At 39.2% G+C, this 14,764-nt stretch overlaps 1 protein-coding gene across 1 annotated transcript; it reads right to left on the bottom strand.

Moving 5' to 3' along the window:
* Positions 1–6,044: 6,044 nt before the first annotated feature.
* Positions 6,045–9,274, bottom strand: LOC109205053 (C-X-C chemokine receptor type 2-like). Its single transcript, XM_019367489.2, has 2 exons — positions 8,935–9,274; positions 6,045–8,302 (listed from the first exon to the last, which is right to left on the bottom strand). The coding sequence occupies exon 2, from the start codon at positions 8,298–8,300 to the stop codon at positions 7,356–7,358; it is 945 nt and encodes a 314-aa protein (XP_019223034.1). The 5' UTR covers positions 8,301–8,302; positions 8,935–9,274; the 3' UTR covers positions 6,045–7,355.
* Between the last annotated feature and the right edge of the window lie 5,490 nt (positions 9,275–14,764).

Consider the following 14,764-nt stretch of genomic DNA (forward strand, 5'->3'; position numbering starts at 1 on the left):
TTGTGGGGCGTCCACACTGTAACACTATGTCAGGTTAACTCACTGTGAGAGAAGAACAGTGACTGGAACAATCTGAGCTCATATTTTGAATAGAAGCAGAGAGAGCTGTGCCAACTGGAGCTCAAACAGAAACATTAAGATTCATTAAACATTATGAAGAGAAGTAAACCAGTTAAACTAACTTAAAAGTCTGAATGATTAAGTCAAGTGTTTGCTCATAGGGGGTCATCGAGCTCATGTTTGTCACTGTGGGAACTTTGTGTCGACTAAATGCAACTTAAAGCTCGACGGTTGCCCAAATGTTTTAAAGAAGTTGATAAATTCAAAAAGCTGTGACACTTGTTGCTCAACATTTTTTAATTTTTGTTTTCAAAGCTTCTTCTGGTATGAGACTGACATGCCAGTGGGAGGAGTCAGCAGACGACCTGCTCTACCTGCTGAGACACAGGTGGAGTCATCAGGGTGGAGTCGTTTCAGTAAGGACAGATCAATAGAAAGAATGAAGATGTGTTATTGATGAGCAGAATATAGACAGATGTTTGGTGGTTAGACTCCGATGGCCCGTCTCAGCAGAACTGAACCCAGCTGTGACGAGGATTAGAGCAGGACCCCAAAGAAAGAAAGTGATGTCACCACAGCAGAGTTCTGGTCTACAGGGAAAAGAACATGAGTGTTAAAGGTGATGCATGGCACAGGTAAGCATAGCAAGCATGAGCACAGAGAAGGGTGAGAAACTGAAGAAGAGTCTGGAAGATCCCGACCAGGTCCAGAGGCCAGCCTGCTGTCCTGAGGAACAGACGCCCAAAGCATCTGTGTGAGTGTCGGGCAGCCCTGTGGTAGCAGGACATGTTTGGTATTCAATCGGAAAGGAAAAGGGAGACAGTGAAAGGGCAGAGGGATGGAGAGGCTGGGTGAGAGTTTGATCCCTCTGATGATGACAGCAGAGAGTGAAAGTCCTTCAGCTTGGTTTAGGTTCAGGGCCACAGATGGTCGTCAGAAAGCAGAGAGCCGAGAGGGTTAAGGGAGATTCGGAAAGGAGATAAGGAGATAAGGCCAGGAAAGAGGAAGCTGCTGCGCTTCACTTACATGTATGAAGCGTCCACTTCCTGTGTGGCTGAAGGTTACAGAGGCCTGTTTCCTGCTGCTGCCACACATTCAGTGCAGTAGAAAAAATGGAGGTGATGGAGGAGCTCACAGCAGGTCCCAGCTGCACATTCCTTGTGATGAGAATGTGTTGCTGTTGTGTTCCTGATGGTTTCACATGTTGTATTCACTCATTTGTTTGTTTCTGCGTGCGATTAGGAGGCGGGGCACTGGGGAAGGTGGGGCTAATGTTCAGTTTGAGCAAAGACAGCGTCTTTGTCTGCTGCTGTCATCTTCAAACCTCCAGCCAATCACAGTGACCTCCAAATGACGACATGTACACCTCAATAAAAACCATAAAATAATTCTTACTCAGTAAATTCATATTATTAATATTATTGTATTTTTAAAAATGACATGTCACAGCTGAAGATGATCCTGGTATCTGATGAAGGTGAAAAGGAGACCTTTCATCTGTCCCATCTTCAAAGTTTACCCAGAATGCACTTGGTGAAGCTTCCTGCAGTGAACGATCAGAGCAGATGAAACATGAACAAAAACGCTGGTTTCTGCTCCTCTACGTCACAAACACCAAACTGATGTAGTTTATTCACACTATGATAGATCCACCATAACCACATCTGGTCTGAAGGTTCGATGTGTTTATGTGGTCGTGACTAGATGTGATTGGTTTGTAACTTTTAAAAAAACTTCATTTTCTGAAAGTTTGACGTCTCTGATGCAGACATGAGCCGATCAGAAATGCTGGAAGAACGATTTAAAAGCACAAATGTTTTACTTTAAGGGTCTGAAACTCAAAATTATGAATAATATGAAGACAGAGCTCTGAATGTCTTTGTAAAAAACTAAAGCTATGAGTTGATGTGGGCTCGACCCCAGAAGCAGACAGAAATAAAAATGTGATCGGGCTGAAGCGTCCAGGACTGATCCAGGCTCTGAAGGTCACATGTTCACTCAGAACGATCATTAAACTGTATTCGTTCAATCATGCAGCACTCAGATATCCTCAGAGGAAATGCTACAGAGACCAGCATCAACAGCAGCCTCATATTCACACACACAGCTGATCAGTCAGAGTTACTGATACATGGTCAGTGAGAAGAAAGCCGTACACAGAGCAGAGGAGGCCGAGAAACAGCATCAAATAAATTCCAGCTCCATGGAAGAAAAACTACAGCCCATATTAGTCTGAGGAGCTTGGAAAGAAAAGCCACTGGACTTACTTAAGTTTCCTGAAGATGTTTCATCGAGAACCTTCTTCAGTTCTGAGAGCAATTGTTGGAGAAAGGCCCAGAAATTTAAGCCCTAAGTAGGGTCCCTAAAAGGGCCGTGTACTCTGCTTAATCACATGAGCCAAGGTGAGAGATTTTGTGACTCCAAGCTCCTTAGACCACCATGACCTGGAGGACTGAGAGCCTCCAGAGACATACAGCCAATGATCCTTCACAGCCATTGCAACACGTTCTCACTCCCAACTCGTCAAATGTGTGACGCATGGTCAGGCTCCCTCTGCTTCACTTATCGACGCGCAGGGTACCCCCCTCACGTCGAGAATTGATGTGCAGGGTCCTCTTATTGAATACTGTGAAGGAAGTTCAACACAGCCCGGCTTCCTTTGAGGTAGTTGGCTCGACAAAACCTAAAACCTCATGTAGCGATAACCGATATCAGGGTAGCTATCAGTTATTATCAGTGTTAAGCCTTGAGTTCTCCTTCAGGCTAATTAAAAGCGGGTGTTTAATGATCTCTATGAGTGCTGGCTACTCCAGCCAGAGACATTATCAGATAATGATGATGAAAGGGTGATTAAAGTCTATAAAGAACATAAAATTTAATTTATTATTCATTTAATTCATTGTAACTACATAAGAGCCCAGCAGCAGCAAATAGGCACACTGAAGCCCGGTGATTTGCTGGGGGGGAAATAAAATGAAAAATCAAATCACTTTCCTGAATAAAAAGGATTCCATGACATTGCTCTGGAAAATAAACTTTGTGGATCTTGAACATGTAGCTTGTACATGTACATTAAACCCATACTTTTACTGAATATATTGTTTGCATTCATGCTGTACTCGTAAAATTACTCAGAGTAAAGGTGTCTAAATAATTTAAAAGCTTTCTTAAATGCATTTTTTCAGACTACCTTTAAGATTACCATAAAGACCATAAAACCACAAATACAGACGTGACTTTGGGCCCATTTGGTCACGACAGGATGGATGTACTGTTGACTTGGAGCTCATTTACAGACCAGTCGATGCAGAAATATCAGAATTCACAGAAACGGAAATGATGCCTGTTCTTTCAATAGGCCCACACTCTAAAAAGTAATTCATCAGGCCTTTTACCACCACTTTATTAAATCCATGGCTGCAAGATAAAAATTCTAATTTACTGATTAAGATAGACCTTCTAAGTTGCTGACTTTATTTTTTGGGGTTGCGTTGAATTAATAATGTTGGTAATTACATTAAATTAATTTGATATGTAATTTGAAATTAAATCCCAATGTTAGTGGGTTCAAAATAAAATTCAAGTTGTAATTACTTAAAGAAATTGAATATGTAACTTATTTTTTCTCCACTGTAACTTTTGATTTCAAGTTCCCTCCCCTACCCACTTAACTAGCCCGGGCAAATTCATATATGGTGCATTGCTTGGTGGACTTGCAAGCTTATGTAAAAGACATTTCAAGGTAAGTAACATTTCATTTACAAATAACTGTTCTAACAAAGCAAAGCATTTGTGCTAGTCACTTGTAGTGGATTTGTGTACCATGTTGTGCTCATACAGTTAAGGAAATATTTTGCACTACCACATGTAGCTAATGCTAACCATTCTAAACTTTAGCACAGGAGAGGATAAGACTTATAAAGTTTCATTTGACAAATGTCTTCAGCTAGAGAGAGCTGCTGTGGCTAGGAAAAGCATGGTTAAAGTTTTGCTACACAATGCAATCTAATTTCGCTGGTTTTGTTTTTTAACATATCAGGTTGTGTGAAATATCGTTAATGTCATTCCAGTAGCATTATTCTAGCATAGGCTATGTGAATCTACTTAACATTAAGACTTTATGTAAGCAGTTAGTATAGTTATAATCTAGGGTCATTAATGAGTTGTTAAGTTGGTACACATTTTTTACAAAATGGGCTGGGAGTGCACAATGTGTAAATTTGAAACCTCTACAAAAACAGGGTTGCTAAAGCATTACAGATTACGCCATGGTTATGGTGGGGAATGTCTCTCTTCTCTTCACTAAGATTGTTTTTGTTCCCTTGGGGTACCCTTAGATCACATCTATCATCTTTAACTAATGTATTAGAGCATTAATTAATGCAAAATAGCTAATAGTCTGCAAGATTTAATTCTTCTGTTTGTGTGGTCTACAGATAAAGGAGGAATTCAAGAGTTCAACCACTGTAAGCCTTGAATGGCTACACTTGACCCTAAAACTGATGGACGTCATTTTTTCAAGGGGAGGAGCTAAAGGAGTGAGAATCAGGCAGATCAAGTACATGCTTCTTGAGGTAGGACAACTATTTTGGGTAGCTTTGAAATGCACTTTGTTGGCAGTCACCCATGTAGTTTATACTCATACTTTATTTTTTCTTAAATAGCACAATTCAACTGAAATACACAGAGAAGTAGCCATCTGCTGCCTTATCACATACCTTGGAGAGAAGGAAGAGGACCTTTTCATGGAGTTTGGTGTAAGTAATTCAGCATCGTGTGTGTGTGTGTGTGTGTGTGTGTGTGTATTCCACTGATCATCTGAATTCATTAAGATTCAGTAAGTATTAAAGTCTAATGTATAATTCACTAACCTATTTTTTAAAATTTGCTTTACAAAGACACCGAAGAATTTAAGGCCAACCTTGAAAGGCAGGTAATGAAAACTGCCATCATCAGTGACCGGTACACCCCTGGATCTGACCATAAGACTGCAACCATTGTGGTGCGGGAACAAAAATCCTGGAGGGCCAGAATTTCCCATGGTGCTGTGTGTTACTCATGGGCATAATATATGCTCTCAATCTGAGCTAATGCAAGGATCTGAAATATGCTTTAGAAGTTTTTCAGAAGCTGTTCCTTGACCTTGATGGAACCAGCATTATGTTAAAGATGCTGACTCTGTTTCAAAAATTGTTAACTGTTTTGAATCCTGTATGTGTAACATTGATCTTAAAGGTGTTTGCTGCATTGTGTAAAAGAAAGATGCAAGATCTTGCAAAGTTTGGTAGGCACTGAAAGTTGACATTTATTGAACACTTGCTTGGAAGTATTACTGTAACAAAATGTTTTCTAAGTGGATTTTTTACCAATTGAACACATTTATTTCTGTGGTCTTAAATACATAAAAGCATATTGTTTAACTTGGCTACGATGGTACAAATCTAAATTTCTGGTTTATTTTCACTTTTTAAATATGAAGTGTTGAAATGCCTACAGTTAAAAAATAAAAAAGTTATTTGCTAAAAAAAATGTTGAATGAATTCATTTTTTAAAAGCTATTACAATAAAAAAAAATAAGAAAAAGCTAAAACAATGATAATAATGAAGAAAATCAGCAACTTAATATTTTAAATGATTAACTTTAAAAAATTGTTTTTGTAATTGCTGTAATTAATTACATAACACTTAAAAATCATTTTAAGTAATGTGGAAAAAGTAATTGGAGGAACATAATTTTTATGAGTAAACAACTTAAAAACATGTTTTTAAGCTACCAATTATTAAGTAAGTGGTAATTAAAATCACCTTTGATTATGGAGGAAAAGTTAATTCCCCTAACTCAATATAGTTTGTTGGTTCAATATAATTTCAACATAAGTTATCGTAACTCAAAAAGATTAATGGAAACTGTTGCGTTAATTTTTTTTGTTGAGCTTAAACAATAGTTTTTAGAGTGCAAAGGACCTACTTCATTTTTATTACACACAAAGACAGAGGTTATACACAAATAAACAGTTGCAAAATCAAAATGGCAAAATATAACAGATCTAAAGACTGATGTGGATTACTCAAAAAGAAAAGAACAAAGAAAATCAAAGACACAACGATGATTTGACACCCACATTTCATGTCCGCTTCACTTCTCTACTCTAAGCCCACACATGGCATATAAACAAAAGCGATGCACTTACTTCCTAGAACTACTTTCTCTACTGACACCATTTTCTATGTCTGGGTACGGTTTTAGATTTAATATGTAATAACTTGCTCTATAACATTTTAAGGAATGAACCTTTAATTAATATACCAAAAACAAAACAAAAAAACCACACATCAAAATTATTAATACAACATTTTATCAAGGTCGCTTTAAAATTGACAACAGATGCCTGCAGAGCCTGTTACAAGTATTTTCTAACAGTGTGCATTGAATCGGAAAAACAAACAAAACTGATGTAAATGAAGAATTAAACTCACAAATTCAAAATTATTTAATTATTTAAGTACACTTTGCTGTGCTCATTATCAGCTCTGCATTTTAAGTAAATTGACTTGGTGTGATGATTTATCATACAGTGACCCTTTATGCAGTACCTCTGTTCATCCTCTGCCTGAAAACACATTTAAGTCATGTGTCAAGTCTTTAAGTTCAAACAATGATCATTTGGGACTCTGTCAGGTTCAACATAGCCAATGGCTAGTAACAAAGTTTAAGCAGTTGACTGCGTGTGAGTGTGCGAATGACTTATTTGTTTCTGAAAATTCTGCATGATAAACACTTAAATCTTGTTTTTTCTCAATTTTTTTAATGTCACATATTTGTCTATACAACTTCTTGGTCTTCATTGCCATCTGCTGGATAGTTTGTACAACTACAACTAGTGATGATGACAGTAATAAGCAAGAAGCACTCAGGGAGCCCAAACTTAAGCCAAGGCAGCTCACTCCCTGGGCAACATTTGCTTTTAAGGGGATAGCGTTGTATTTTGTGTCTGTCCATTTTGTTGTCTTTCTTCTTTTTACACATACTTTAAAATTTAAAGTGTGGTAAAAATAACAGATTTTGGGGTCAACTTGAAAGAAAGACTGATGTGAAATGTAAAAGTGAGGTCAGAGGTCAAGTGTGAAATATTTAGACTTTATATAATCATTCCCAATATTTGCTATTTGTTATCAGTACAAACAATGGCAGTAAGTTTAAATAGCATTATTATCACTATGACCTTCAGATCAATCTACTGACATGTTGACCTCCTGAATTTTGAGCGTCACATACTTTCCCGTCTGTCTTTTCCCTAAAAAAGCAGCTTCATCTTCTTCCTGAGTTTTTCTTCTGCAGCGACATAGAGGAAAGGGTTGATGCAGCTGTGCAGCAGAGCCAGGCAGTGGGTTGCAACCAAGGCTGTGTTTAACGACCTCCTCGTATCACAGTCATGCTGTACCAAATCAGCCCTCAGCAGTATGTCTATCACCATGGTTATCTGGTATGGTGTCCAGAGGAGAAGAAACGCAACCACGATGGTTATGATCACCCGCATGGCTCGGTGCTTCTGGAAACCGTGAGTGAGCAGCAGCCGTGAAACAGTGATGCTGTAGCAGGAGATCATGACAATCGCAGGGACCAAAAAGCCAAAAACACGAATGAACCCCTGAATCGCGAGCCTCCATGCGGTAGAGATGCCGATGTCAAAGCGAATGAAAAGAGTAGGCAGAGCAAGGACACAGCCGAGAACCCACACCACTGTGCAGAGGATCCTGCTGCACATCCTTTGGTGACTCTTGAGTGTCTCCCTGGTGTGCACAATCACAAGGTAATGATCGATGCTAATGCAGGTGAGGAAGATGATGCTGGTGTAGAAGTTCGCATCCATGACGATGTGGAGGAGTTGGCAAAGGAAGTCTCCTAAGAGCCATCCTCGAGTTAGTGCTGCAACACAGAACTGAAGCGTTAAAGCTAGCAGCCCATCTGCTATGGTCAGGTGGAACAGGTACACATCTGATGGAGCCAAAATTTCTTGGCTGGTTCTGATCACCCATCCTACCAGCAGGTTTCCGAATATGGCCAATGCAGAGATGACTGTGAAGATCACGCACAGGATCACAACTGCTGTAGGTTCCAAAGGTTCATATTCACATTTTAAGGTATCTGGATCTGGAGAGATTGATTCACTGGATTCGTTGTAATCATAGGAATAATTGTTCCAAAAGAAATCATCTTCAAAGACATAGACAAATGACATGGCTGTGGACAGAAAACAATGATATTTTAACCATAGCAATAAAAGCAATGATTCAGCCAAAGGTAAATCTACAAAGAGGGGGAAAACAAACAAATACCCCCTAAAACAAACAAACAAAACAAAAACAAACAAACAAACAAACAAACAAACTGGAAGTGTATGCACAAAAATAAAGAGATGACAATACCAACTTCGGATCTTATCCTGAAAATGATCAAGACTTGACTGGAAGTCAGGCACAAGACATCGCAGCTCCTTTTTCATTTTGATGTTTTCATTTGCTTTGAAGTTTCTGATAGATGCTGATCAAACAATTTTAGGACCATGAACAGCACACACTGTTTTCAATGTGATCGCATGAGCTGTGCTCTAACACCCGTTTTACTGGTGAACCTACACAAATTCAGCTGCATGAGCTTTGACAACACGTGAGACATAGATTGAGCAGTTTAGTAAATCGGGCCCCAAGTCTAATTGTTTGTCTAACCCTCAAAAAGACACAAAACCAAGATGCTGATTTTGATGGATCCCAAATTCTAACACACATCAACACTATCATGGCTTAGGTGGGCATTTGGTGATGCCAGGATGAGTAAAAAAAAGACAGGTGACAAGGCCCTGCTTACCTACTCACCTGTGTGCAGCAGGCTATCGAAAATCCAAAAAGGACACAAGAAAAACAGCAAAGAGAACAAAAGCACAATAAACCCTGGTTTCTCTGTGACGTCCCTTTTTGTATTATACTAAGTAGAATTCGTGCAGATAGCAACAGCTTTGCAAACACATTTCCTGTTTCTGCCATATGTGTGAATCGGGCAAGACTGAGGAACCAAACAGCGAAACTAAATTACAAAAATATTGCTAAGTTACAACATACAAAATCTAAACTGTGAGGAACTCCAAACCAAACTAACTGGGAGAACACACAGCTGGAGAGAGAGATCACAACAACAAGAGGGAGACCGAGGACTTAAATACACATACACACAGGATAACAAGGCTGGGGGACAGGTGGGAACATAGGAGCAACAAATCAGACATAACGAGACAGGGGAAGCAAAACTGAACATAATCCACACAGGACAATAGACTATCAAAATAAGACAGGAAACAAACAGACAGGCTCAGGGAGGGGCGGCCATCTGCCTTGACCTGTGGGATGATAGGAGGAAGATAGTACAAAGACATGCTGTGAAAGAGATCCAGAGATGATGACATTTAAAAGAAGACGATTATGGAGTATAAAGAGATGAAAGGTTTAATGTTCACTTTTAATGATTCAGTGAAGATGTCAAGGGTCAGCTATGCATGAAGTAATTCTAATAAAGTGGACCTTTAACCCCACAAATTTTAGTCAGATTTTGAATTTTTTACATTTCTAAACTGTCTAAACTTTTTTAAGGATAAAATTAATCCAAAACAATACCTCCTGATTCTTTGTTGATGTCCCTTACCCAAACAATGTTTCATATTCATTTATGCCAGGCTCTGCAGATGAGCTTTTAAGTAGTCCGGTGCAACTGAAGCATTCTTCAAGGCATGTTGATAGCATACATCCAAAGTTTCTGTGTCAGGTTCTGAATCTCACTGCCCCTTGGTTTGTTTTTCCAAAATCAACACTTCTTTGTCCTCTAAAAAATTCTGGCCAACAATTGTAGAACAATCTAGAGGTTATAGCAGAACTCTTGTAGAAGTTTCTTTGTCTCCAGCTTCTTGAAGCATTATGTCAGAACAACGTGTTTGAAAAATTTAAGACAGGTTTTAAACAGCAAAACAGTACAGAGACTGTGTTCTTTTTAGGGTTTATGATAGTATCTTAAGAACTGCTGATGCTAGCTAGTGGCCAGGGGCCCTGATCCTGCAACTTCACCAAGTGACATCTTCTCTGAAGAGAATTAACACTAACAAAGCTGCAGGACCAGGAAAGGTGTTGGGGAGGGCTCTGAGGACATGTGCTGACCAGCTGGGAGGGGTCTTTCTGGACATTTTCAATCTGTCCCTGCAACTTCCCACTGTCCCTCCGTCATTGTGCCTGTGCCCAAAAAATCAGCTGTGACCTGCTGAAATGATTTCCGCCCAGTTGCACTGACCCCAGTCACCATGAAGTGCTTTGAGAGGACTGGTGGTCTTGGTCTTTGGTCTTGCTGGTGCTGGTCATAGTAGACTACAGGAGGTCCAGTAGGATCTGACTTGATTACTGAACACTGCCTTTCCGGTGAGGAAGACCAAAGAAAGACTCTTCTTCCTCAGGAAACTGAAGAGAGCTGGACTCTTCCCCCAGTTGCTCAAGAACTTTTACAGAGCCGTGATCGACAGAGCATGACTGTGTGGTATGTAGCTGCACAGTCCAGGACAAAAAAGACTTGGCCCGGGAGCTGAAAACTGCCCAGCAGATTGTCGGGGGACAGTTAACAGACAGTATACGCTAGCAGACTGCAAAGGAAGGCCAGTCGTATTGCTGCTAACCCCACTCACTCGGGTTCATACTGCTGCCATCTAGGAAATGGTAAAGTATTTCTTTTATTTATGACATTTATTTATTATGTTTCTATAAGTAAATCAACATGAGGCCATTGCTCACACGACATAAACCCTGCATGTGAACAAATTCATAATATGACTCTGAGCAAAGGCGTGCTGTCCACACATCACACTGTGGATGAAGGTTTATTTATGGTGTGAACATCACACCCTAGCAATGTATGTGCTGCAGAAAAAGTCACAAAGGTGTGAACTGCAATTGTGAGAACTCACGTTTATTTACAAGTGAATGTTACACCTCAAAGAGACACCAGAGGCAAAACAGATATGAGCTATAAACTCAGTGCAAAGTACATCAGAATTATTTGTATTTAAATAAGATTTAAATGATTAAATAAGAATAATCCTTATATTTTTACCCAATGTATCTATCAAAAAAGATGATTTGTTAAATACATCTTTTGCCAACATCACCTGAAACAACAAAGAGAAATGAGCCACATGACAGATCAGCATGGCACGTGTAAGTCTGTCTACAGAGACGAGATCTTGTGAGCTGTCTTTGCATTCAGACTTCACATGTTGTCCAGTTTCAGTTAGGGAGACTGAAAACCATTTTTTGAGGATAAATCATCATGGAAGAAGATATCATTAGGAGTTCTGTACTATATCCTCAGAGAAAGAGAAAGAAAGAAACAGAAAAGGTTGTTTGCAGCAGCAAAAACTTGGAAAATCTGGATAGTGAGTTTCCTCGAGCTGTACAGGTTCGCTGTTTTTATATTCCAGTTTACCATATTTCTTCACCTGACTGCTGAGTGGTCAGTTGCTTAACCTGCAGTGGTTCAGGCACAGTTGATCGTCTGCAACACTAGATAATGAGTGAAATCTTCTGAAGTTGGTTAATATTTAGGGAAACATTATTAGAAAGTATGTGATATGTATGCAAAATTTCCATACTCCCACAATAAATGTCACACGAGCTTCACCTCTGTGCGCAATTTAGTACAGCAGCAGAAAAAAGTGTGTGAAAATTTTAATTGGTCATAAAATTGGATCTGACCTTCATCTGTGACAATTATGAACTAAATTGACATCATTATCCAAATAACACATAAAATAATGAAGATATTTTTGCCACTTTATTTGGCACATCATTAGATGCTCCCAGTTTGGTAAAAAACAAAACAAAATGAACAAACAAACAAACAAAAATAAAAACCCACCAAAAGACTGATGTCTAAACAAAGGCTAAACAAATAAAATGATATCAAACACTGAATCAAAAAGAACTTTTTATTCATCTTCATTGTTGGATGATTTCAGTGGATCTTAAAATCTAATGATCACATCAATACAGGTGTGAATTAGAGACTTGCACTATCCAGTTATGGTAGCTAAAACCATAATTGGATAACTCAAAGACTCGACTCACTGTCCACCTTAGAGGATCAATGGTTAGAGACAGCTGACACATACAGGTGATGAAGCCTCTGGCTGAATGGGATGAATACCTCACTACTTGCCTCTAAACACCAGATTTACCTTTTTGCCTCCTGTTGAACATTAGTATCTACAGGAGAGGTTTGCTCTGCCAGCGGGTCAGAGGGACCTACTTAGGTTCCATTACAATCAAGCAAAAGGTTATACAAAAGCAAACGGTAAATGCAGCTGAGGATCAACCAAAAAGGGAACGACAAAAAGAGCCACAACAACAAAAGGATAAATGAACCCTGATTTCTATGTCGGCCCTATTATACCACACTCCTTACAGTACTGCCCTTATCATCAGTGACATCAGTACAAATACAGCAACAGTCATATAGTCATATTCTAGTTTTTGAGTTCACATTTTGTAAATAAATCTTGTAAATAGTTCAACATGTATTGAGTGTACTTTTGGGTCCAAATCTCACACATACCACTGGTTCTTGATAGATATAACCCATATGGAAAAGATATATATAAATCTTATAAAGTTTGTATCTGTCTTGTGTGAAACTTGTTTGAAAAGCATACAAGAGTGAAAACAGATATAAGATCCCTTGAAAAATTATATAAATGAAACTTGTATGTTTTGGATACTTATTAAAACGATATATGAAAGTAATGAGAAAGTGGCCACAGGCAAATCATATAAGCCTGATATGATTCACTATATGAAGTAGGCCACATCTTATGCAAGTCTCTAGATTTGCAAGCAGTCAAAGAGAGACATGGAGGAAAGAAATCAGAACGTCAAAGTAAATAAATGCACCTGAATGAGGGAGTGGCCTTGGAGCTAGTGTAGATGACTGAGAGGAGCAGAGCAAGCACATATATTGTTGTACAGAGATGAACTTGGAGGAAGATCAAAGGCAGCAAAATTGGAACAAAGAATGTAGAAAGAGTATATTGCCTGACTTACAGTATGAACTGTTATGAAGTAATGTATTATTTTGCATTAATAATAAAGTAGTACTTGTATTAGAGACCATACCAAGTGCTGTAAGCTTTTTCACTTGTATCTACAAACTGCAGAGGGCACAACTGCTCATTGAGGAGTTACAGATAAGGCCACGGAAAACCACCGCTTTATCAGTGACAGGACTGTGATGGCTGACCAATTGCAGGCTGATGGGTGGCCATAAAGATATCCCCTGCCTGTAACGTGAATGACGGAACCATGAGTTGTAACGCCCCTTAGTGGCATTTAAGAAAACCAGTGGTAATGCCTGGTGTATCCACCAGAGTGTGCAGTGATGTACTTGATGTACTCTAGGCCATCAGCCTAGGTCCCAAGGCTATCAGGAGGATGACAGAAATTTTTACTGTCTGAAAGGGTTTAAGAGAGAAAGGCCCCAGGCTGAGTATCACACCTGGATGGGAATGCTGGACGGATCAGTCAAAGGATCTTTTTAATATTAATTACAATGTATGCTCATAATAGAGTTGATACACTCCTCATTTGAAAGATACAAGCACTAATCCCATGGTGTGTGGGGTTAACTGAGAAGGAAAAGATACGAGTGTTTCAGATAGTGTTAAGAGGCTGCCTTGGCCATGTGTTGAGGTATAAGATGGTGTTCCTGTACTGCTGATAGTGTAACAGAACATATAAACTTTGAGGTATCAGCTAGAGCTGAGAGTTTTCTCACACAGAACAGAAGACCCCTGATTAGAGGACAGAAAACATTGCCATGTGGAAGGCTCACAAGGAGAATAAATCAGAAAGCACTAAGTCTAAACCACAAGCTCTCGCCATCGATAACCAATCACAAATATTCGCTATTTTCATGTGTCTAATTTATACTTTGAATTATGAGTTGTGCCTCACTTCTCTGTGTGCAGACTGCCCCACATAGAGAGATCTATAGCTGTGCATTCCTGAGTTTAATTAAAAAGACCTTTAAAAAATGGCTTTCCTTTCATATGACTCAGTGTGTGCCTTTTATTGCCTATATTGCTAAAATCTTAATCATTAATGCTGCCATAGCTGCAGGTGTAGGTGTGTGGCAGGAGTAGTTATGGAGTTGTGGTTAAATACTTAATGGCTAAAAGATCATGATTCTCTGTACAGAAAGTTCTTGTGTGAATTTTAATAAATGCACAATAGAAAAATGAATGTTTTTAGACCAATGAATAGGCATTGTCACTGGTAACCAGCCTGAGAGATATGGTCAGAAGGAGTATACTCTAGATCCAGTCCAAAACTGGTTTTAGATCAGGCAGTGTTGTAGCAGGTGGTTTGTTTGTGGCTTGGCTCCAGAAGGGGGAGTGGGGTAATGGGCGTAGGGAGTAGTGCCAGGGGGATGGTCGAGAGTCGGCAGCTAGTAACCACTATTTAATCATGCCTCCCCTATTTAAGCATATATACATATACATACATACATATATATATATATATATATATATATATATATATATACACACCATCAGCTAGCAGGACCAGCCACCAGGCCACAACCAGGCTCCATCAAGAGCTAGTGAAGCTACAGGAAAAGGCA

This window comes from Oreochromis niloticus, unplaced genomic scaffold, assembly GCF_001858045.2.
Source record: "Oreochromis niloticus isolate F11D_XX unplaced genomic scaffold, O_niloticus_UMD_NMBU tig00001486_pilon, whole genome shotgun sequence".
In the NCBI taxonomy this organism is placed as follows: Eukaryota; Metazoa; Chordata; class Actinopteri; order Cichliformes; family Cichlidae; genus Oreochromis; species Oreochromis niloticus.

Bases quoted from the DNA above. Each gene is read 5' to 3' on its own strand.
- LOC109205053 (XM_019367489.2), bottom strand. From the start codon at position 8,300: ATGTCATTTGTCTATGTCTTTGAAGATGATTTCTTTTGGAACAATTAT.